The sequence below is a fragment of the Vulpes vulpes genome, chromosome 13, assembly GCF_048418805.1.
Source record: "Vulpes vulpes isolate BD-2025 chromosome 13, VulVul3, whole genome shotgun sequence".
Classification (NCBI taxonomy): domain Eukaryota; kingdom Metazoa; phylum Chordata; class Mammalia; order Carnivora; family Canidae; genus Vulpes; species Vulpes vulpes.
This window is the reverse complement of record NC_132792.1, coordinates 105,993,469-106,015,450: the sequence shown is the minus strand read 5'-3', so window position 1 is coordinate 106,015,450 and position 21,982 is coordinate 105,993,469. Positions and strand designations below refer to the sequence as shown.

General features: G+C 38.5%; 1 protein-coding gene across 8 annotated transcripts in view; it reads right to left on the bottom strand.

The window, feature by feature from the left end:
• The window catches only part of GALNT1 (polypeptide N-acetylgalactosaminyltransferase 1), a 121,073-nt gene that overhangs the window by 11,917 nt on the left and 87,174 nt on the right, over positions 1–21,982 (bottom strand). For all 8 annotated transcript variants that reach the window (XM_072732206.1, XM_072732204.1, XM_072732200.1 and 5 more), the window contains 6 exons: positions 19,913–20,079; positions 13,685–13,892; positions 8,731–8,901; positions 6,341–6,458; positions 4,358–4,538; positions 3,347–3,486 (listed from right to left, as the gene is read on the bottom strand). In XM_072732206.1, the coding sequence (XP_072588307.1) occupies positions 3,347–3,486; positions 4,358–4,538; positions 6,341–6,458; positions 8,731–8,901; positions 13,685–13,892; positions 19,913–20,079 (985 nt within the window). The remainder of the gene's footprint in view (positions 1–3,346; positions 3,487–4,357; positions 4,539–6,340; positions 6,459–8,730; positions 8,902–13,684; positions 13,893–19,912; positions 20,080–21,982) is intronic.

Here is a 21,982-nt window from a genome sequence, read left to right as displayed (position 1 = left end):
ATTTATTTAAAAAGATTTTATTTAATTTATTCATGAGAGAGAGAGAGAGAGAGAGGCAGAGACACAGGCAGAGGGAGAAGCAGGCTCCATACAGGGAGCCTGACGTGGGACTTGATCCCGGGACTCCAGGATCACACCCTGGGCTAAACTGCTGAGCCACCCAGGAATCCCATGTGTATGTATTTAAAAAAAAAAAAAAGGAATATCAACCATCAAAAAGAAAAAGAAAAGAAAAGAAAAGAAAAGAAAAGAAAAGAAAAGAAAAGAAAAGAAAAATCTTGCCACTTGCCACAATGTGGATGGAATTAGAATGTATTATGCTAAGTGAAATAAGTCAGAAAAAGACAAATTCCAAAGGATCTCACTCATGTGGAATTTAAGAAACAAAACAGATGAACAGTATGGGAAGGGTGGGGGGAAGGAGAGTGAAACCGTAAGAGACTCTTAATGGTAGAGAACAAACTGAAGGTTGCAGGAAGGGAAGTAGGTCGGAGTTGGGTTAAATAAGGAGGGCACTTGCTGTGATGAACACGCTGTGATGTGTTGTATTTAAGTGATGAATCACTGAATTCTACTCCAGAAACCAATATCGCACTGTAGGTTAACTAAGTAAAATTTAAATTCAAACAAACAAACAAAAAAACAAAGGCAAGTCATAAGAGCAACTGCCTATATGTACTATAGGTACATCCCCTACTCTGGGCCTTCCTTGAATGGAATGAGGGTATAGCAAAGGGAACAGAGTCTCATTAATGAAGCAGAAAACTCAGCATACTCCTTACCTGTTTGAGGATGAATTTCTTAAGTCACAACAAAGTTCAGAGGAGCACAAGTCAAACCTGAAGTAGCCTCAGTAACTACTAAGGACAAATGGTAGCCTGTGCTCACCCTGGCATGGGCTGAATGGTTTCACTCCAACTCACTACCATCAGCCATTAGGCTCCCCTCTGTGATGTTATTTGTTCTCTGATACTCTACTTTGTTTCTCTTCTTGATCCCCAAACCCTCAACATCAATACCGTCCTCTTCACTCTGAACTGATGATCTTTTGTTCAATAAGGAAACAGAAGAATCAGAGAATTTCCTCACATTTCCACCACAAACTGCTTCTACCCTCAAATCAACAACTGACCTCACACATATCACCAACTCCCTCCACCCTCCTTCCTATTTCCACAGATTCCATGCCTTCTCAGCCTTCCTTCTCATGACCACCTACTAAACATGACTCCAGCAGTCAATAGTTCTTTTTTAGCAAATGAAAAAACCCCTTCTCTTAACTCCATATTCCCTTCTCTTAACTCCATATTCCCCTTCAGCTACTGACCATTTCTCTGCTCTACTTTACAACAAAATTTCTTGCAAGACTTGCCCTTGCTCATGATCTCCACTTCCTCTTCTTCTTTGAAGCCATCGGGGATTTTCTCCCTACCAATCTCCATGGGAACCCTTTTGACACAGTGAGAAGGAGTCCACCTTCTACTTCTCCCGTGCCAGTCCAATGGCCACTTCTCTGTACTAGTCTTACTCAACAGTCAACCACTTCCTCTTTCCTGAAATACATGCTTCACTTAGTCTTCGGGACACCACTCTCTTGGTTCTCCTATTTCAGTGGTTACTCTTTCTAAATCTTTTTGGCTAATTCTCTCTCTTTACATGATCTCTAAATTGTAGAGTTTCCTATGGCTTGGTCCTCAGTCCTCCCTCTTCTTCTCCAACTACACTTGCTCTCCCCAAGGTGATCTTATGCAGTTTTGTTCTAAAAACTACCGATATATTGACAATCCTTAATTTTAGATCTCCATCCTCAAACTCATCCAGACTACAGATTTGTAAATGCAACTACCTACCCTGTATCTTAACCTGGATGCAATTTAACATGTCCCAAATTGCACTGTTGAATGCCTCCTGTACCTTCTCCACAAGCTTTCCCATCTCAATAATGCCAACTTCCCTGTCCTAGTTTCTCCAGTGAAAATCTTAACACAGTCCTTCACAACCCTTTCCTTTCACCAATACCCTAGTTCTACTCTTGTCTCCACACAATTTTGCTCAAATAGCAGACAACTTGATCATTTCCCAATGAAGGTTTGCCTGTCTCTCTTTGGCTTCCCATCTTACTCAGAATAAAACCCAGAGTGCTGACTGTGGCCAACCAGCTCTATGTGATTTGACCCTCAGTACATCTCAACCTTATCTTCTACTATCTTCCCCTCCCCTGTTCACTCCATTCCAGACAACTGGCTTCTGCTGTTTCTGGAATGAGGCAAGTACACTCTTGTCTTAGGGCTTTTTTTTTTTTTTAAGATTTTATTTATTCGAGAAACAAAGAAAGAGAGGCAGAGACACAGGCAGAGGGAGAAGCAGGTTCCATGCAGGAAGCCTGACATGGGACTTGATCCTGGGTCTCCAGGATCACACCCTGGGCTGAAGGTGGCACTAAACCGCTGAGCCACCCGGGCTGCCTGGGCTTTTATATTTCTTTTTCCCTGTGCCCAGAACACTCTTTCCCCCAGAATTCATATGGCTTGCTCATTCACTTCCTTTAAATCTCTGCTCAAAAACCAAAATCCTACCAGGGGCCTTTTTCAACTACCAAAACGTAAACAGCATCATTACATAAGCCCACCAGCCATTCTCATTCCCCCTTGCCCTTAGTACCACCTAACATGCCGTGTACTTTAAAAACCTGGTTTCCTCTGCAGATTTGCAAGAACAGAGACTTTATTCACTATATTCACCTTATTCACTATATTCCTTGTATGTAAAATAGTATCTATTATTTTAAAATAGTATCTACTATTTCTACTATAAATAGTAGATACTCAAATGTTTATTGAATGAATGGAAGGACTGAAGAAGTGACAGCCTCCTATGGAGTGGAGGATTAACTTTTTCTGAGTTCAGGACGATTCAATCCTGGGATGGGGCCTGGTTGTGACCCTGTCCACACATATCATTTGCTGCTATGACATATTATAAGTGGTCTTTCAACGTTCCTTGTCAGTTCTTTAATATTTATTTTTACTTCTTTCGTTAGGTTAATTAACACCAGGATATTATCTTTAGGAATATATGCTTTTAACTAAGTGGATCAGTCTGTTAAAACAAGAAGCCTGAAGACACTAAACTACTGAAACAGGAGTTCAACTCTGAAAGGTTGGGGGGGGGGGGGAGCATTACTATTTTAATAAAATATAACACAATGAGAAATTAACAAGATTTCAAGTGAGGAGGTAGACAGTTTAACTGACAACTTTCTCACACTTGAGGTGATATAATTTTAACGTCTATTGTTTTTGATGAATGAGAACATAAACAACCGCACAGAATCTATATATTTTACCTCTCCCAAAGAGAAATAGTGACGTGGAATCTGGGAATCAGGATAAATATTCTCTAGGTACCAAGAGAAAGGTTTGCATTGTAGTTTGTGTCTTAGACCAAGTCTTGATGATATATCTCCATAATCTACCTTTGTAACACCTGTTGAAAGAAAGAAGTTGACTCTCAATTATTCATGTTCTATTAGGTAACACATTTCTATTTAAATATTGCATTTAACAAGCCAGGCAAATGGGAAAAGTGGTACCATTTTGGTGATGTATAACTACACAAGTGATATCATGAATCCATTGCTCAAAATCTAAAACAAGGAAATATATTTATGTTTTATTTTTTCAAAGAAAAATTAAATTTATGTGAGAATGAAATACAGTGCTAGCATTATTACACATAAATGTAAGTTTTTACAGGATCAGAAAACTCATATACGTGAAGGCAAAAACAAGAATCAAGATTCTTCTGCCCAAATTTTAAGCAGAGCAACTATTTCTGGTCAGGTTTCTCTCATACAACTCACTGACATGTGTGAACTGTGACTTGTTGGTTTTGTGGTAATTAAAAAATGAGGCTGGAATGCTAACAATGTCAGGAAGACTTATAGCTAATGGAACAACTGTTCCCACAAAACTGTGAATGGCAGAGAGGTTCCTGGACAAAGGTCCCTTGAGGCATGCTCCAGTGCTCTGCACTGGCCCTGAGAGACTTGAATTTTCATATAAACATTACACATTACATTTAGGTTAAAAATAAATACAGAACACTGGTAACACCTGGGCTGAGGGTAATGTCTGCAATACTGGCCTGGAAATCTTATTGTTAATAATATACTGGGCATTGTGCTAAGCACTCTGTACACTGTGTGTGATTTCATTTATTCTTTAAGATAACCCTGTGAGGTTGGTTCTTTGCCTCTTCTCAAAGTTTTTTTTACCTCCTTCTTACCTTTCAGATGCATTTAGACCAAGGACAGGAAGGTTCTAGTCTTGTATTTTTAATGCAAAATAATGCTAACCTGGAGAAATTATATAGAAGAAATTCTTGAACTCATCCATCCACACTTCTGCAAGTCGCCTGTTATTTTTATTGATAATTTGTCCTGTGCCTCCTGGGAATGTGTAAGGTGTGGCTTTCCGAAACACATGTCCAACATGTGAGCAAGTGACAATCTCCAAAGTTCCTCCACATTGCCAAATCTGAAAACAATAGCAAAGAAGACCATAATAAGATCCTGATAGCTTTAAAAAAATTTCTCACATCTATGGATGTACACAGTTAAAATTTCATTGAATCATGACCATACATTCAATTGAGCGCCTGCTATATGGTCATAAAGCCAGTGCTTCCTCAGAACTGTACTTTTCTGAATTTTTAGTTCTTTTTTTTTTTTTTAAAGATTTTATTTATTTATTCATGAGAGACACAGAGAGAAAGGCAGAGACACAGGCAGAGAGAGGAGAAGCAGGCTCCATGCAAGGAGCCCGATGTGGGACTTGATCCCAGGTCTCCAGGATCATGCCCTGAGCCAAAGGCAGACGCTCAACCACTGAGCCACCCAGGTGTCCCTGAATTTTTAGTTCTGATCAAACCTAAAGTTGAAGGTTAAATTCAGAAAAGAAAGGTTAAAGGCTAAATGCAGAAAAAACAGAGGTCTGAACAATATTTTTCTAACTGCAGGCCAACACTTAAAAAAGATTGTAAGTTCAAATTTGAGTTGTTTATATTTTAAAACAAGTTTAAATTTTGTGTGTAGTACATGCATGGTTTATAGTCAAAAAACTTTTGACCATGGAGTATTTGGCCAGAGTCCTATCTGTTCCTCCTTTTCCAAACCTGTCAGAGCCTGTACATTAAGCAGACCCTAGAAATCTAAACTGGATCTCTCATGAGTTATTCCTTGGGACAGTGACCACATACTGTGCTGTCATCTTCATGAGAATAAAAACCAAAAAAAAGGAAAAGAAAGATCATCATGCTTGGGTTTACATTCTTAGTTTAATGAAATTATCCTTCTGCTCCTTTCAAAATGCATTTTTCTGTAAGCTAAAAATCTGTTATTCACAATTAAAACAGATTTTGAGAAGTTTTGATTTTGTTAAATATTCAGTGTCTCTACTTTAAAGTTTTCCTGGATTCACAAAGTGATACAGCTGGATAGGATTTTGATCCCCAAGATCATGAACTGAGCCAAAGGCAGATTGGACAACCCAGGTGCTCCACTAAGAAAATTTCTAATAATTCAGTTGATTTAGGTCATCAATAAATATTTTTCCCTGCACACACACCTTAGACTTTTACCACAAAGATGATCTAGAGTCCAAATCTCTCCTTTTATAAGACAGCAAACTGATCCACTAGGAATGAAGTGAGGTAGCTGGGTTATATTACAATGCAGTTCAATGTGGTTTCCACTATGAGCTATGTGTCTCAAGTTGGTAATTTTCAGAAATAGAGTGTCACTTAACATGTTGATTTTAGTGAATGTGAAATGCTTGAGAGTTTTATATAAGGTTGATTGGGTTAAATTACCTTGGAGCAATTTCAGAATTCTTTTGCCTTTTTCTATTGAAAAATGTAAAGCCAGTAAAGTGACCAGGTTTTATATAAGAGAACAATTTTCACAACAGAAGGACAAAGCATATTACAGAAAGTGAAATTATGTTTTTGGCAGTCAAGTACCATAGTAGCATATAGAAACTACATATTGTTTTTTATTTTTAGAGCTTGAATTACTTCCTTGAAAATAACAGAAATTCAAAACAACTAGGGAATCTTGTGTAAGTTTTATAGTTTAACTATTAAGATCATTGAATTATTTGCTTAAGATACAGTGTATAAGGAACCCTTAATACAAACATGAATTTTTTTATGAACTGAGGTTCTGAAGTCTGACAAAATTCATACGAAATTCAATTTTTATTTTGAGATACATAATATGAATCATTAAATCATATCTATATTTGAGGTTCAAAGATCATTTTTTTCAAAGGGAACTTACCCTAAAGGAAATCTCTAGGTTCTCTCCTCCCCAAATATCCATTCCAGCATCATATGTTCCAATTTCCTGAAAGTAATCTCTGTCTATTGAAAAAAGGCCTCCTGCCATTGTAGGTGTTCTGCAATTCAATCATAATACTACACTGTTAATTTTAATAACTTAAAATTTATAATCAGTTTTTATTTTTATTATTTTATTATTTTTTAAAGATTTGATTTATTCATGAGAGACACAGAGAGAGAGAGGCAGAAGCAGAAGGCGTCTCCCTGTGGGGAGTCCGATGCAGGACTCAATCCCAGGACCTCGGGATCATGCCCTGAGCTGAAGGCAGAAACTTAACCACTGAGCTACCCAGGTGTCCTCAGTTTTTGTTTTTAAAAGTATTTTCATTAACCTTTTATAAATAGAGAGTGCTTTTTACACTCTTCAGAAACTTTCACAGAAACCTAAGGATTTTCTGTGTTTTTCTGCTGTGCTATTTGGTCTTCAGACATGACCTACCCCTGTCATGCTGACTGCTAGGCCTACCCACTGTCACACTTTGTGCCCTGACAGCCTTCTCTATCCTGTCCCAAGACCTCTCCTGTTTTCAGTACCTTTCTTGGTCCTCAGGTCCTGATTAAGCTTCCATGTGAAACTCTGTAAATTGAAGCCAGATGTCATAATTCTCTCCATCTGACTGGGTACCTTCCCATAGTTCCTCACAACTACACTGACTATATTAACTAATTGACTATATAGCCAACTAGATTCATGTTAGCAACTCTAACACAGTAGGTTCTAAAATGCAGCAAATATTGCAAAGAGATAGATCAAATAGGATGAAACAATGAGGACCTTTTCCTATACCTACTATAGAAACCTTTCAGGAAAGGAGATGAAGTAAAGAATACAATTAGTATACTTCTAAGGGGACTGTCTGACTGACCAAGAATGGTACTTCCCCTGCAGAAGAGGGGCCCAATTCATCAGAATATGGCACAGGGATGTACAGTGGGTGCAAATAGGTGGAATTAAGTAGAGAAATGATAATGAAGAAGGACTGAATAAATGGATACCAGTTAACAATTTGATTTCCGTGAAGGATGAGTATGGAGAAAAATGGACTCTAACTAAAAGAAAATAATTAAATTCTAGGGACAGAGGAGACTATGGTGATCACATTTTTAGGGTGAATTGTCACCTCTGATTCCATGCCCTAAAACATACAGATTGCATGCTGTTGGAAGGGTGGTAGCATTTGCCTTTCCAGTAGAAATAGTCATTTCCACATAAAAATTAGGATGCACTTTGATTTTAGAAGAGACAAAAAAAAAAAAAAAGAAAAGAAAAGTCTACTATGTTAGAAGTCAGAAGAAACAGGCCAACACTCAGAGTTACCACTTAGTACTGGGGTTTCTTGACCTGTGTTTTGAGATCTTTACATTTCCTAGAATTACATAATCAACCTTCCATTTGCACATGTACATTTTCCCCCTACTAGAGAAGACGTGTAGCCCTGAAATGTTTAGGAAGCCCTGATTTAGATGGTTATTTGAACTGTCACAAAAGAGTGGGGAAAGTACCTCTGCTATAGGAAAGGACTCAGCATAGAATTAATGAAATTCTCCTCAGCTTTGCCAGAATGGCACTTGAGTTCAAGGAAGAGCAAGCCTGAGAAGCCTGGGATGGGAGAAAGCTAAGGCCTGGCTCTGAAGGGCTCTCCATCACTACAGAGGCAGCAGGCAAATGCTGCCCGAACAAATCTGAGGACTGTTCAGATACTCATACTCTCAGTTTCAAGGTTCTAAACAGCATAAAGATTCTTATCCCTTTTGGAAAAAAATCTATAGATGATAAAGTATAAAACAGGGGAAAAGTCAGAATGTGTTCACAGAAATCTTTTTTTATACTTCTGTCAATTCTGGTTATTTTTATATCTGAAACAAGCTTTTCTAACCTCATCAGTCAGTAACTACGATCCAGATGGTACAAGTCTGAATTTCCAAGCTTGTATTTTGGTGCTATGACCCACTTTTAGGTAATATTTTCACATTACACTTACACTTACAATTAATTAAGTGACAGCTGGACTGAAAGTTAAATATTATTATCCTTAACAACTGAAAGCACAAATCTGACAGATTTGCAAAATGTTTTCATGTAGGGACGAAAGAACATATACATGTCACCATCACTTCTCAGGTGCACTAGATTTATCTAAGTGAAAAATCCCTACTTTATTAATTGATCAGAGGAAAAAGCTATCTTTAAAATAATAATACGTATGGTATGTATACAAATGCCTCACGTCGCTCAAAATACACAAATAATCCTTTTGATATGATTCCCAAAGCTCCACTATTCCCTGTCAATAGCACTTAAGGGAAAACGTTTGACAAATTAATTACCTGACAGGAAGAGTCCGATCACCTTTCCTTCTGTCCATTTCTCTTTGGGGAACAGGATACCAGCGGAAATTGAGCTTCCAATTGAAGCCACCATAGGTCATATCAGAGCCTGCCATGTACTCAAAAGTATCATCGCTGATCACATCAATGATAGGACATACCACTGTTTTCCTAAAATTATAAAAGCAAATGAAAAAATCTTCACTTTCCTTTTTGAGGCACAGCATGACAACTATATTATAATTATATGCTAAGTGTTTTTAAAATAAAAATACATTCTATAATGTTAAAAGCGATGGTGGGAAAATTTCCTGCTATAATCTACTAAGTTAGCATAATTTTTTTTAAGATTTATTTATTTGACAGAGCAAACAAGGGCACATGCGAGGAAGGGGGCAAACGGAGAGAGCGCCTTAAGGGGACTCTGAGCTGAGTGGAATCCTAGGCTCTATCTCACAACTCAAGCTGAACACAAGAGTCGGACTGCTTAACCGCCTGTGACACCCAAGCGCCCCTCAGCATAATTACTTATTATACTCACAACCCTTAAAACCCTTCCATCCCTTCTTGTTCATACTTTTTAAGTATTTGCCACATGTGAGAATGCTCCAGATATTTATAGTTTCCAAAAATAATACTTTTAATGACTACATATTTAATCATTTTAAGGTAATAATTTTCTTAATAAACTCGTAGATATTTGTGTTCCTCACAGTTTTTTGCTATTAAAATACTAAGTGAACATGTTCATAAAACAACTATTTTCCTTTTAAGATAGGAATGGGTTTAACCAAATTAATGGAAATAATTTTTTTCTCTAACACTAATCTTTATTGCTTTCCATATACATAAGTATAGTATATGTTTCTCCCTGCAGCTTCTTTATAATGCTATCAATTTTGGGTGTGATTTTCTTATATTTTTGCTAATACAATAATGTTAAATAGCATCTCACAATTTAAAATTTTATATTTTCTAGTTATTAGAAAGGATATTTTCCCCACAGATTTATATTTCTTCATACAAATTGTCTTATCCCCCAGATATTTACAATTTTTTCTATTGGAATTGTGATTTTTTTAATAAACCTACAAAAACTTCCACAAGACTACAGCTCCTTCCTAGGAAAGGTATACTTACTTATAGTCCCAGGCAGCCACATTCTAGAGTATGTCATATCCTCACCATCTTCATCTTTCCTGTCTTAAGAAATCTTTCCCTACCCCAAAATCTAAAGATATTCTCCTATATGGTCTTCAAAAAGAATTCTATTTTTGCTTTTCATATTTAAGTCTTTAATCCTACGGAACTGATTTTATTAGGATATACAGTAAGTGTCCAACTTCATTTATTGTCCTTATAGATAACCAATTATTCTAGCACTATTTATTTGATGGTCTTTTTTCCTCTCTGCTGTAACTATCAACACCTTCTCTGTCGCAAGTCAAGTTTCCATATCAACATGGGATGATTTCTAGTCATTACTGTTTCACTAGTCTATTTGTGAATTCCTGCATCAACAGGTCACTATCACAATTCATCTAGCCTCAGAAAAAGTCCTGATGTCTGGTAGTGCCAGCCCTGTTGCACCTGACTCTTCTTAAGAGTTTCCTAGCTACCTTTTTAAAAATATGATTTCAACATAACAGAATCAAGTCAGTTCCTCCAAGAACATTCTGTTAAGATTACAGCTGGAAATGCACTGAATTTATAGATCAGTGTGGGGAGAACTGGTATTTTTACTTTTCTATCCGTGAATATTATCCTCTTCTCCACTTAGATTATCTTCTAGTAAATTTCAAGTGTTCTATTTTATGTATTTAATTATTTAATTATTTAATTATCTATCTATCTATCTATCTATCTATCTATCTATCTATCTATTTATGGGAGTGAGAACATGAAAGCATGTGAGCATGGAGTAAGGGGAACAGAGGAAGAGGGACAAGCAGACTCCTCACTGAGCATGGAGCCTGATGTGGGACTCAATCCCAGGACCCTGGGATCACACCCTGAGCCAAAGGCAGATGCTCAACCACTGAGCCACCGAGGCGCCTCTATGTATATTTTGTTATATAGCTTATGATTTCCATTGCTATTATAAATGGTATTTCTTTTTTTCTTTTTACATTATCTTTCCTAGCTATTCCTTGCTGGTGTGGAGAAGTCTTTTCTATAGAGATCTTATATTAGGCAATACTGCTAAATTATTATTATGTCTACTGTTTCGTATAAGTTTTTTTTTTTCCATTAAGACATCATCTCCAATTGATAGCACTTGTGTATTTTATTTTCCTTTGTAATCCTTACACCCTTTATTTCTTCTATTACTGTAAAACTTAAGATTCCTAATAATACTAAGTAAGAGTAGTAATTTAGGGCATCATAAGGATGCTCTGTATCTTTTATAAACTATTCGTGGGGTGGAGGGGGAATACCTGGGTGGCTCAGTCATTTAAGCATTCGATTCTTGATTTCAACTCAGGTCATGATCTCAGGGTCCTGAGACTAAGCCCTGTGTTAAGCTCTGCAGATGGAGCTTGCTTAAAATTCTCTCCGCCTCTAATGTGCTCTCACTTTCTCTCTTTAAAAAAAATTCAACTTTTCTCCATTAATATGTTTGTTAGCTAAGGCTTTTTTTTTTTTTAAGCCATCCTTTCAGATTAGAAAATTTACATTCTCTAATAGTTCACTAAGTACTTTTACTCATAAGTGGATGTGCATTTTCATCATAAATGAACATTTTTCTGTATCTACTGAAGCAATCAGTTTTTTTTTTTTAAAAGATTTTCTTTATTTATTCATGAGAGAGAGAGAGAGAGAGGCAGAGGGAGAAGCAGGCTCCATGCAGGGAGCCTGACGTGGGACTCGATCTTGGGTCTCCAGGATCATGCGCTGGGCTGAAGGCGGCACCAAACCGCTCAGGTACCCAGGCTGCCTGTGATCAGAGATTTTTAATGATACAGTTTTAATCAAAGTTTCAGAAATGCTAATAAGGATGTATTATGTGAATTGCTTTGTACTATTAAACTAAACCAATTATTCGTGTATTCTTTTATGTACTTTCACATAAAAATAAAACTATATTGGGGAACCTGGGTGGCTTAATCGTTAAGTATCTGCCTTGGGCTCAGGTCATGATCCCAGGGTCCCCAGGGCTCTCTGCTCAGCCAGGGAGTCTGCTTCTCCCTCTCTCTCTCTCTCTGCTCCTCCCTCTTTCATGCTTGTTTGCTGTCTCACTCTCTCAAAAAAATAAAATAAAATAAAATCTTTAAATATATATATATATAATATAATTATTTTTTCCTCCCAGTGGAAAACTCAAGTTTTCTGATACGAGATTTTTGTGTTAGTGTTCTTGAGTAGGTTTGGGTAATTTTTCCATGTACTTCTTTTCTAACTTTGATATCAAAGTTATATTAGTCTCATAAAGAGCTGAGTTGGTTCTGTACTTTTCTATATTTACAAATTATTAGAGGCGATCTGTTTCCCTATCACTACCCCCATAGCAAGGCTGAAACAGGCAAATTTTCTTTGGTATGGTAGTATTTATTTCTTATTCTCACTCACACGGAGATAAAAAGAGCCTAGCTTTACACACAGGTGTTTGCTATTCACCTTCCAGCCTCAGGCAGGGCCTAGATCTGGTCTCCTATCTTCCTATCCATTTGTCTGTCAAGGCAGAGAGGCTCTGTGTCCTCTAAGTTTGACAGAAACTCTCCAAGTTTTAGTGAGAGCTGGTTTTAGTGTCTGGACCACTCATTTGTCTCAGTTTGTTTTGACATTTGCAAAACTTCTGACTTCTGTGCAAGCTCAATGATGTGTTTAAAAATGTGTTTTGTAATATATCCAGCATTTAAGCTCTTTCAGGTGGAAATGTTACTCAGGACACCTAATCTACTACAAAGCTCAAATTGGAAATTGTCGTTGTCATTCTAGTCATCTCCCCTTTTATTTCTGTCATCTCCTCACACTGCTGCTTTCTCTCCATGGGTCCAGGCTCCTGCTTATGTGTGGTCTTCGTGCAAGCCAGTATTTCCCAGATCAGTCATCTACTACCCACAGAAAACAATTTACAGGGATAAATGCTTCCTGCCTCTTCCTTATGCAGGCAGTGTTCTCCTTCCTAAAGCTGCTGGATCTTCTCATTGCCCAAATGCTGGTTTTCCCTATTTATTCACCTTTAAAGGGGCGAGATGTAGTCCCAGTATCTTAACAAATAGAACAGATAGAGTGGCTTTTGCTATGCTTCACTCGACTAGTATGGGTTTACCTTGCTGAAATCAAAACCTTAATGTTAAATTGGCACAAATAGCCTCTAGCTCAAAGTGCAATGACAAGAAGAAATTCAACTAATGTTAAGTTTAGCAGACGGAAGGTAGCTTCTCTCCTGATACACAACAATTATGCCAGGGACCAGCAGTAGGCAATTCTTTGAAAAAGGCCTGCATTGCTCCCATTGCTCTTCCTGTATCATACGAGATTATAGTGCTTTTCCACTATAATCAAGCACTTTAGGATACAATGTGTACCTCTCTATCCCCTTCTTCTTGCTGTGCTATAGGGTGCGTGATATAGTCCCAGTAAGGTAGGAGAGGAAGGGAGGAGATGACTTGCCTGGCCTGGTTTTAGCCTTAGACAGCAGGGACAATAAAGGGTTTTACCCCACCTTTCCTGATTCACGGTCTTCTGTTCTGCCTCCCATTTAGTAAATAGAGCCTAAGGTATGTATACATGTGAACAACATGCTTCCTAATCCAGCCTCATCAACAAGACTACAAACATTTCTTCACGGTTGTCTTCACTTTTAATTTAGAGAGTTTTTCATAGATATTTTAAAGGAAACTTCAGAGGAAATTACTTGTGCATTTATTTATATATACAGAATTTTGCAGCTTACCATATGGTTTAGGACAAACAAACGAAAACAAATTTACAGACTTCTGAAAATTACCTGTCATGTTTGATCCTGGCTAAGAGAGGCTCCAGCCATCCCACTGTACATTCACAGTGAGCATCTAAGAAGGTGATCACTTGGCCTTTAGACACAGCAGCTCCTTTTAATCTAGCTCTGATCAATCCAGAACGTTGTTCCATTCGAATTACATGAACTGGTACTTTCAATTTTTTCACATAACTCTCTAGAGGTCTTTTCAAAAAGTCTGAAAAATTAACAGAACAAAAAATAAAAAGACTGACCTGGTGCTACCTAGATGTAAAGCAATTTTTTGCAATATTCATTCACCACATATTTACTGAGCACTCATGGTAAGGTGCCCTGATTCACAAACCCCTTTCACTACAGGGAGGGAGTCTTTTTATTCCTGAGAGCATCTCCTAAAGCTGCCTCTACCTTATTACATGAAGAATCAGGAGAGCCTTTGAGCTCAGGCTCAAACACAGACAGACATGTCACCAGTTTCCTAAGCAATTCTGGCAGCTCACTTCTTTTTCTAGTCATGCTTAAGGATTAGGAGCAGAGAAAAAGCAGTTCAAGAGCATTCAATCCAGGACAGTCCAGGTGGCTCAGCGGTTTAGCACCACCTTCAGTCCAGGGCCTGATCCTGGAGACCCAGGATCAAGTCCCATGTCGGGCTCCCTGCATGGAGCCTGCTTCTCCCTCTGCCTGTGTGTCTGCCTCTCTCTCACTCTGTGTCTCTTATGAATGAATGAATGAATGAATGAATGAATGAATGAAATCTAAAAAAAAAGGCATTAAATCCAGACCTCAATAGACAGAAGGAACAGAATATGCAAGAGCTGTTAGAATTCAGATAATTGTGGGAGTTCTTCAAAATCCAATCCAAAACCACCTGTCTTATTGACTACCAGTCTTTGACAATCCAGTTCTTCTATCAAGAGGCAAGGAGTGAGGTCAAGCTCAGAGGGGAAATGCTAGACTATAAGTGTAAGACCAGAGTTCCTTAGCAGACAAGTAGGTCTAAGTAATAAAGGTCTTAAGAGGGAAAGACAATTGAAGAAAAAGGGGAAAAAAGAAAGGGAGAGAAAGTGGTTGCATGAAATGAAATCAGTAACTCTTCTGGAATGTTGAGATAGAGGCAATGTCCCTAAGCCAAGGAAGTCCTGCCTCCAAAGTACATACCTGACTTTAAAAAGTAGGAAAGGCTCAGCTTCCTCATCAGGTTAGTTTATGGAATTTCTGCTAGAGAAGCTATTGAGGGTGGTATGGTCAAATGTCTTTTCAACTCATCCCAGCAGGATAGGTATAAGGATATCTCTTTAGGGGAGAAAAAACGTGAAAAGAGAACTGTTGGGACTCCTAGGACTAGATCTGTCCCATAGGACTCTAGTAAAGGGAACGTCCCAGGAAGCACAATATATGTATTAAGGGTCTCCTTAAATACTAACCATGGGAACCCAAAGGGCTTCCTATGTAGCACAGATGAAAAGACAAACAGGAGTGACATGGTTCTTGCCTGTTTGCACTGGTGAGACTAGAATGATCAATAATGAAATAATCAGGATATGAAGATTTGAAAGAGAAAGGCCTATATATTCCCATCATACCAAAATACTGATCATTTCCAGTTCTGCTAATGTATCTCCTAATGTAGCTGGGCTAAAAAACGGTATCTGTAAAATATCTGGAGTACAGGGGCACCTGGGTGGCGCACTGTTTGAACATCTGCCTTTGGTTCAGGTCATGATCCCGAGGTCCTGGGATCAAGTCCCACATCAGGCTCTCCACAGGGAGCCTGCTTCTCCCTCTGCCTAGGTCTCTGCCTCTTTGTGTCTCTAATGAATAAATAAAAAATGTATATCTGGAGTAGAACTCCTACTGGGTCACCACTGATTTTATGAACAAAATCTTAGGTCAGAGAAATATAACTCCATTCTGAATAAAAAGGTGAGGAGAGAACCAATCTTGGTGAAGAGCAAAATTTTGTGGAAGTAGCTATCATTTTCTGTCTAGCACAATGCCAGACTCTTTACATATTTTATATCATTTACTTCTGACAACGGCAAATCCATGAGACTGTCATTACACATATTTTAGATACAGAAATCCAAGGCTCATAATATAAAATGAACCATCAAAGTGACACAGCTTGCTAAGGGGTGGATCCAAGATTAAAACCCAGGTCTGCCTGACTTCAAAGCTCATCTTTTCACTCATAACAAAAAATCCTAGAAGGAGGGGCACCCGGTGGCTCAGTGTTGAGAGTCAGCCTTTGGCTCAAGGCATGATCCCAGGGTCCTGGGATTGAGTTCCCACATCAGGCTCCCCACAGGAAGTTTGCTTCTCCCTCTGCCTGTGTACCTGCCTCTCTGCAGGTCTCTTACGAATAAATAAACAATCTTTTTAAAAATTTTTAAAAAGAAATCCTAGAAGAAAACTAGAGAGAGAACAATTCAGAACTGTGGAATCACCTAGGCTGATACACATTTAAATTATTTCATGTTCAGAGTTTAATGGTAGGGTGTGGGATATATTCTAGTGCTTCAGACCGGTTGAGGTTGGATGTGTCATATGCAAGATGTCTCCCAATAAGCTTTCCCAAAAATATCAGACAGCTTAAAGTCTTCTTAAGAATCAAAGCAATCTAATTCCCAAGTCCCACGTCTCTGAAAGTTTAAAATACTCTGTCCTGTCTATAAATAAAATGAAAAATGCATGATTCTCTGGTCTGGCAGCTCAAAAAAGTTGCCATTCCACAAATTTTCTTGGCATCTTTGTTCCAGATCTTTGTGGGCTTCAAGCAAGAAGGCTAAGAAATAGGTGTCTTCCTAACAGATGATACAGAATTATGGACCCAGGGCTGAGTTAGCGATTAGGAACTACTCATTCAAGCCTGATTCTACAAAAATAAAGCCACGAGGGTTAAATGATTATGGGTGTAAGCTACTATGTCATCTAAAAATAAGGGAGAATCTTGTTTATCAGAGTATCTTTATAGCTATTAGCCTATAAATGGATCCCTAGGCATCTCTCCATCAGGGGGTATGAGGTTGCCAGAAAGTATGCCAGAGAAAATTCACTACTTACAGCAACATCTGAGAAATGTTAGGCAGAACTCTCAAGAGCAGCAGAATGAACAAGTAATTTAGAGTCTAATAAATCTGACTCCTAATCCGTACTAAATAAGAATCTCTGCTTCCTTTTGTGTAAAGTGAGAAAAACAACAGTCATCTCAGATTAGGAACATTTTATCAGTTCTAAATCTTAAGATAACCTTCTGAGATGACAATTACGTAACTTCTGACAAGAAGTAGGGATTCATCCAGACTCTGTCTTCATTTTAGACCCTATAACAGTAAAGTTATGAGAGGTGACATATGTAGCAGTTTAGAGGTCAAGCCCTAGGTTTATGCTAAACCTCATTAGTAAAATAGGGATAATTATAGCACCTACTTCATATGTAATAAATGGAGCTACTAACAACTCAGCAGGTTAACTGTGAAATCAGGTATCCTGAGGCCATAAGCAAACCAGGCATGCTATGTGACCTAATTAGAAGTCTATACAGATAAGAAGTAAAGACAAGGATTAACTGACTGGTAGATTATTCTTTCATTCACTCATTAAATTCTGGACTGTTTATGCAATAAGTGCTGTGGGTACTGAGGAAAGAGGGGTGAGCACACAGCCCTGCTGGAATATAGTGTCTAGCATGGGAGATGGTCATTAAACAGACAGATAAATAGTTAAAACTCTGATGAGAGCCATGGAGGAGTGTAGTGTTCCAAAGGGACATGACCTGGTCTCGGGAGTTCAAGGAAGGCCTCTGTAAATATATCTTAATTCTGAGTAAACATCTGAGCTGAACTGTGGAGATGGGGTGGGCAGGGAATGGTTTGGGATATGAGGAAAGATGAAGGCGGAGGCCAGGTCACACAAGCCTCGGAGAAACGGCATTAGTCAGAAGTGCCAAGATCAGAGTGACATGTTTAAAAACTCACGGTGCGTGCAGTGTGGGGAACAGATGGGAGGGGGAGGGTGTCTGCGGGAGACCAGACCAGTAGTCTGTTTCAGTAGTCCAGGTGAGAAGTGAGGGTGCCTTGTGTGTGTCTCATGAGTAAGAAAGGCAAACTTAAGGAGTTACATAAAAACAAAGCTTGCTCTGGTTCTGGGACCCAACAGTCACTGTCTAAACAAGAGAGCCTAAGAAAATTACAGTGGAGAATTCTCAGTCTAGATAGAAGGACCACAGTCAAAACCACAAACCAAAACACCTAGTGGTTCCCAACTACCAGAAATGGTGAGGCACACATCTGAGGCTTTTCAGGAAGAAGAGGAAGCAGAAAAAGGCTCTCCTGACTAGACTCCCAGGCCCTGCTCAGTGACGGAGAGCCTCGGGTGGAGCTGTGAAGCAGACCTCTACCCAGGTTTCTCTTAGAGATTTACAAGGCTGGTAGAGTGATTAAGAAGGGCCCACATGAGGAAGGGCAAATATGACTGGTATAGGTGACCTTGTCACTTCAGAACCGTGGGCACACGTCTTTGATGAGACCGCATCCTACAAAAATGTGCTATTACACACAGCCCTCCCAGGCACTCAACAAAATATTAGAGAATACAAAGGAGGAAATGGAAAAATAATTAATTTCATCTGAAGAAAAACAACTCTCATTGAGGAATACGTAATTTAGCAAATAACATATAAGTAAAACAAACACAAGTCATTTGCAGACTCAATGTTTGTATATATTACTGCTTCAATGAATTTAAGCTAATTTTCTTAAACTGGGACTAATTACCTCCTAGCAAACAATTATCCACACGAGGGTTTACACTTATACTGTCAACAATAACTTTTTGTTTTAAGCACACTATTCTTAATCTCTAACAGCAGACTCATTTTGACAGTAATTATATCATATGTTGTACTATTATTCAGATGCTTTGTGTGTTTATAAATGGTCATCTTAATCACATTAAGAAAAGCTGTACGGTACTACGTGTTTATAAATGGTCATCTTAATCACATTAAGAAAAGCTGTACGGTACTACAGAAGGGAGGACCATACGTTATTCTTTGTATTTCTATAATTTCACACAGTGGGGAGATTTAAACTGTTATTAATGTGCAAATTACTCCCCACAATTAAGACATGAAGTGATTAACTGATTAAATTTACATACTTTATACAGTCATGGAAGGAGAAGATAAAATACTTAGATGAACCATCTTAGTAGATGCAGTGAGAGACTAGGTAAGAAAGTAGAAGGAGCAAAGGAACTTGAAGTGATGGTCAGGAAGTCTAAGGCTGGTCAATGAAGGAAGGTAGGAAGGGTCATTTTTTGTAGTTCCTTCCAAATTTTTCTCACGGGAGCACAGGTATATCGGGGGAACAAACACATGACACCAATGGTCCTCAAAAGTGCTGTGAAAAAAAAGCCTAGGAAAGGCTGGTCATGTCTGAATTTAACAGGTTTCTTCTCTACAGATGGGATTTAGCAGAGCCTTTTCTACACTACCTTGTGGTATAAAGTCTCCATGAAGGATTCAAAATAATGTTAGCTCAAGGTACTTTTAATTAATGTAACTTTCCCAAAAGAATGCTTCATGAGACGGTCTGAGAGATTCTAAGCTCGTGAAAAATTCTGAGATCCCTGGAAGAATATCTGGGCAAGAGTCACTGCAGAGATTTCTTATGAGATCAGAGTCTTATTATATACCACTCTCTCTTAAGTTCCTTTCTCATCCTTTTATATAACTAGCTAAAGATCACTTCTGAACCTAAGAATGGAGAAAATGGGAAAATGAAGGAAGAACCTAGAGAAGGCTCACCCAGATAAGGCTCCACTTTCCTGCCGGAGGTACTTCCCACCACACACACAACTCAATTTCTCCATCCTGGCTCTAAGAAGGATCCAGTCTCTCTCCATTAACTCAGGGCTGCAGCTTCCCACAAGAAAATTTCTAACAATATCATGTATGTTTTTTCACTGTTCTGCATAAATGTTTATATTATATAGCATTATTTCTTTTTAAAATAAGATTAAGCTGTGACAGATTAAATGCTAATTAAGGTAATATTTTAAGTTTCACAAGGGGGTAATTTTTTTCATATATGAATGAATCCAAATGCCACAAATAGTTTTAGGATAAATTAAAAGTTTGTATAAAATTATTAGGTTAAAAATTATTATAGACGTTTCTTAACCATTAATGATAAAAGCTGTAGCGTATTATTGGCATTAAAACTTAAAATTTACCTCTTTCACTGGCATCATCTACTAGAACAATTTCTTCTAGCATGTGTCTTGGTGAGCGATTAATGACACTATGGACAGTTCGCAGAAGTGTGCTCCAAGCCTCATTGTGGAAAACAATCACCACACTTGTTGTAGGAAGATTATCTGGATACACCTTTGTTTTACACCTAGAGACAAAGCAAATGCCTTTATAAAAAGTGACTGTTAAAACAGCAGACTCAATGCATCTGGAGTAGAAGAGGTAATTGAACAATAAAGACAGTTTGCTCTAGTGGTGGGACTCTTGGTAACTGCTCATTTATTTAAGTTTTGGTTAATGTTGCATGTTTAATAAATAGTACCTATTTAAAGTTATATGTTTAGATTTAAATTATCTTAAAGATATCAACTGTATTCTTCCTGATCAATGTTTTCTGTTGATTCAGAAATTTAATGGACAATGTTATTAGTACGTTGTCTGTTTCAAGAATCCAACTCAACAAAAAAATCATAACCACTGAAGTTGATGCAGTTTAATAATCTAAAAAAATATACCTTCCACAAAAGAAGAGAACTAGTATTTACTGAGTATCTATCTTCTATTAGGCACAGAAGAGGGGTTCCTGTACCCATAATAATTCTGTGAGGTACTGGAGCCACATTTCAGAGGAGAACTTGAGGAAAGACACAAGGGAGTGGAAGAGCCTAACTGAGGACTCTACGGTCCATGCTCTGCTGAATATTCGCTTGATGCTGCTTCCTCCATACCAAAATACTGACATGCACCTTGCATAGTAAAGACTACGTCTAGAAATGCAACCATCGAAGAGACCAAATGCACATAAAAATCAATGTATTAGTTGTATGTTTCCAGCACTCTGTTAGGCAACACGGTCACTTCTTCCAGTCTTGTTAGGATGACCACAGAGCCGAGAACAGTAATGGCAATAAGCAACCAGACATTCGGGAATGCAGTTTAGAACATCAGCACTCTTAATAAATGCACGTGTAACTCTTTCACAGGCATCTCCAAACTGCAACTTTGGCTCTAGTCTTCTCTTTCCACCTTTATTTCCAGCTCTCACAAGCTCCTCAAACCTTGTGGTCCCTCTAATCTCATGTGTTATATCTGCCAGTGGGAGTGGAGATAGACAGGAAAAAAGGGGAGAGAAACAAAAAAAAAACCAACAAACCCCTCTTCTGAAGCGGCCACGATGGCCTACCTGCTTAAAGTGCCACCCTAGGGCTGCTAGCTGGCAGCTGGAATGAAAGGAAAATGGAAGGGGAAAGACATGACAAAGGACAGTGGCTGAAAGAAGAAACAGAGGAGAGTTCATTGTGGGTCCATCAAACACCAGTCCCCCCTCTCTCCAAGGAGGAAAGAAAAAACGAATAGCTTTCACTGTCCTTCATTATATCCCTGTTCAATCCCTACCGTCCTCTTGACCATTCTCAGGCCCCTTGATGGTGTGCTTTCTTCTAGACTAGTGACCCCACTCCAAGCCACTGGCCCACAGCCTCCTTTTCCATTACCACAGTCCATGCCCCTCACCCTAGGTTCACTCCAAGCCTCACTAGGAGGCCACCTATGCATAGCCTGCTGCCCTGTCTACAGCTCCTTCTCTCCAAGTCCTGGTGGCAGAGATGAGTCCCAGAAGACCAGATGCATAGGCTCTGGGAAAACTAATGTGCCCTAAGCATCCCAAATAATACTTCTGAGGACAGCTTCCCATCAAAACTCTGTTAGCTATAAATCGTGGCTAGATTACACATACATAATCAGTACTATGCTTCAGGTACACCATTGATGAGCAAGCCAAGACACTCATGATTTCATAAGAAGATGCACCCTGAATGCCTGATTCACAGACTACTGGCACAGGACTTTGAAACGGGTAATGGGGCCTGTATATGAGTAAAGGGGGTTCAGAAAGAGAATTTCTAATATTATTTAAGTGACTAAGTCACGTATGATTTCTTTCCCAAATTAATCCTACTCATTATTGCAGGAAGACTGGGAAGCAGAATAGCCAGGGGTACTACAAAGCTACTCACCAAAACAAAGGAACAAAATTGAGTGAGACATAGGAG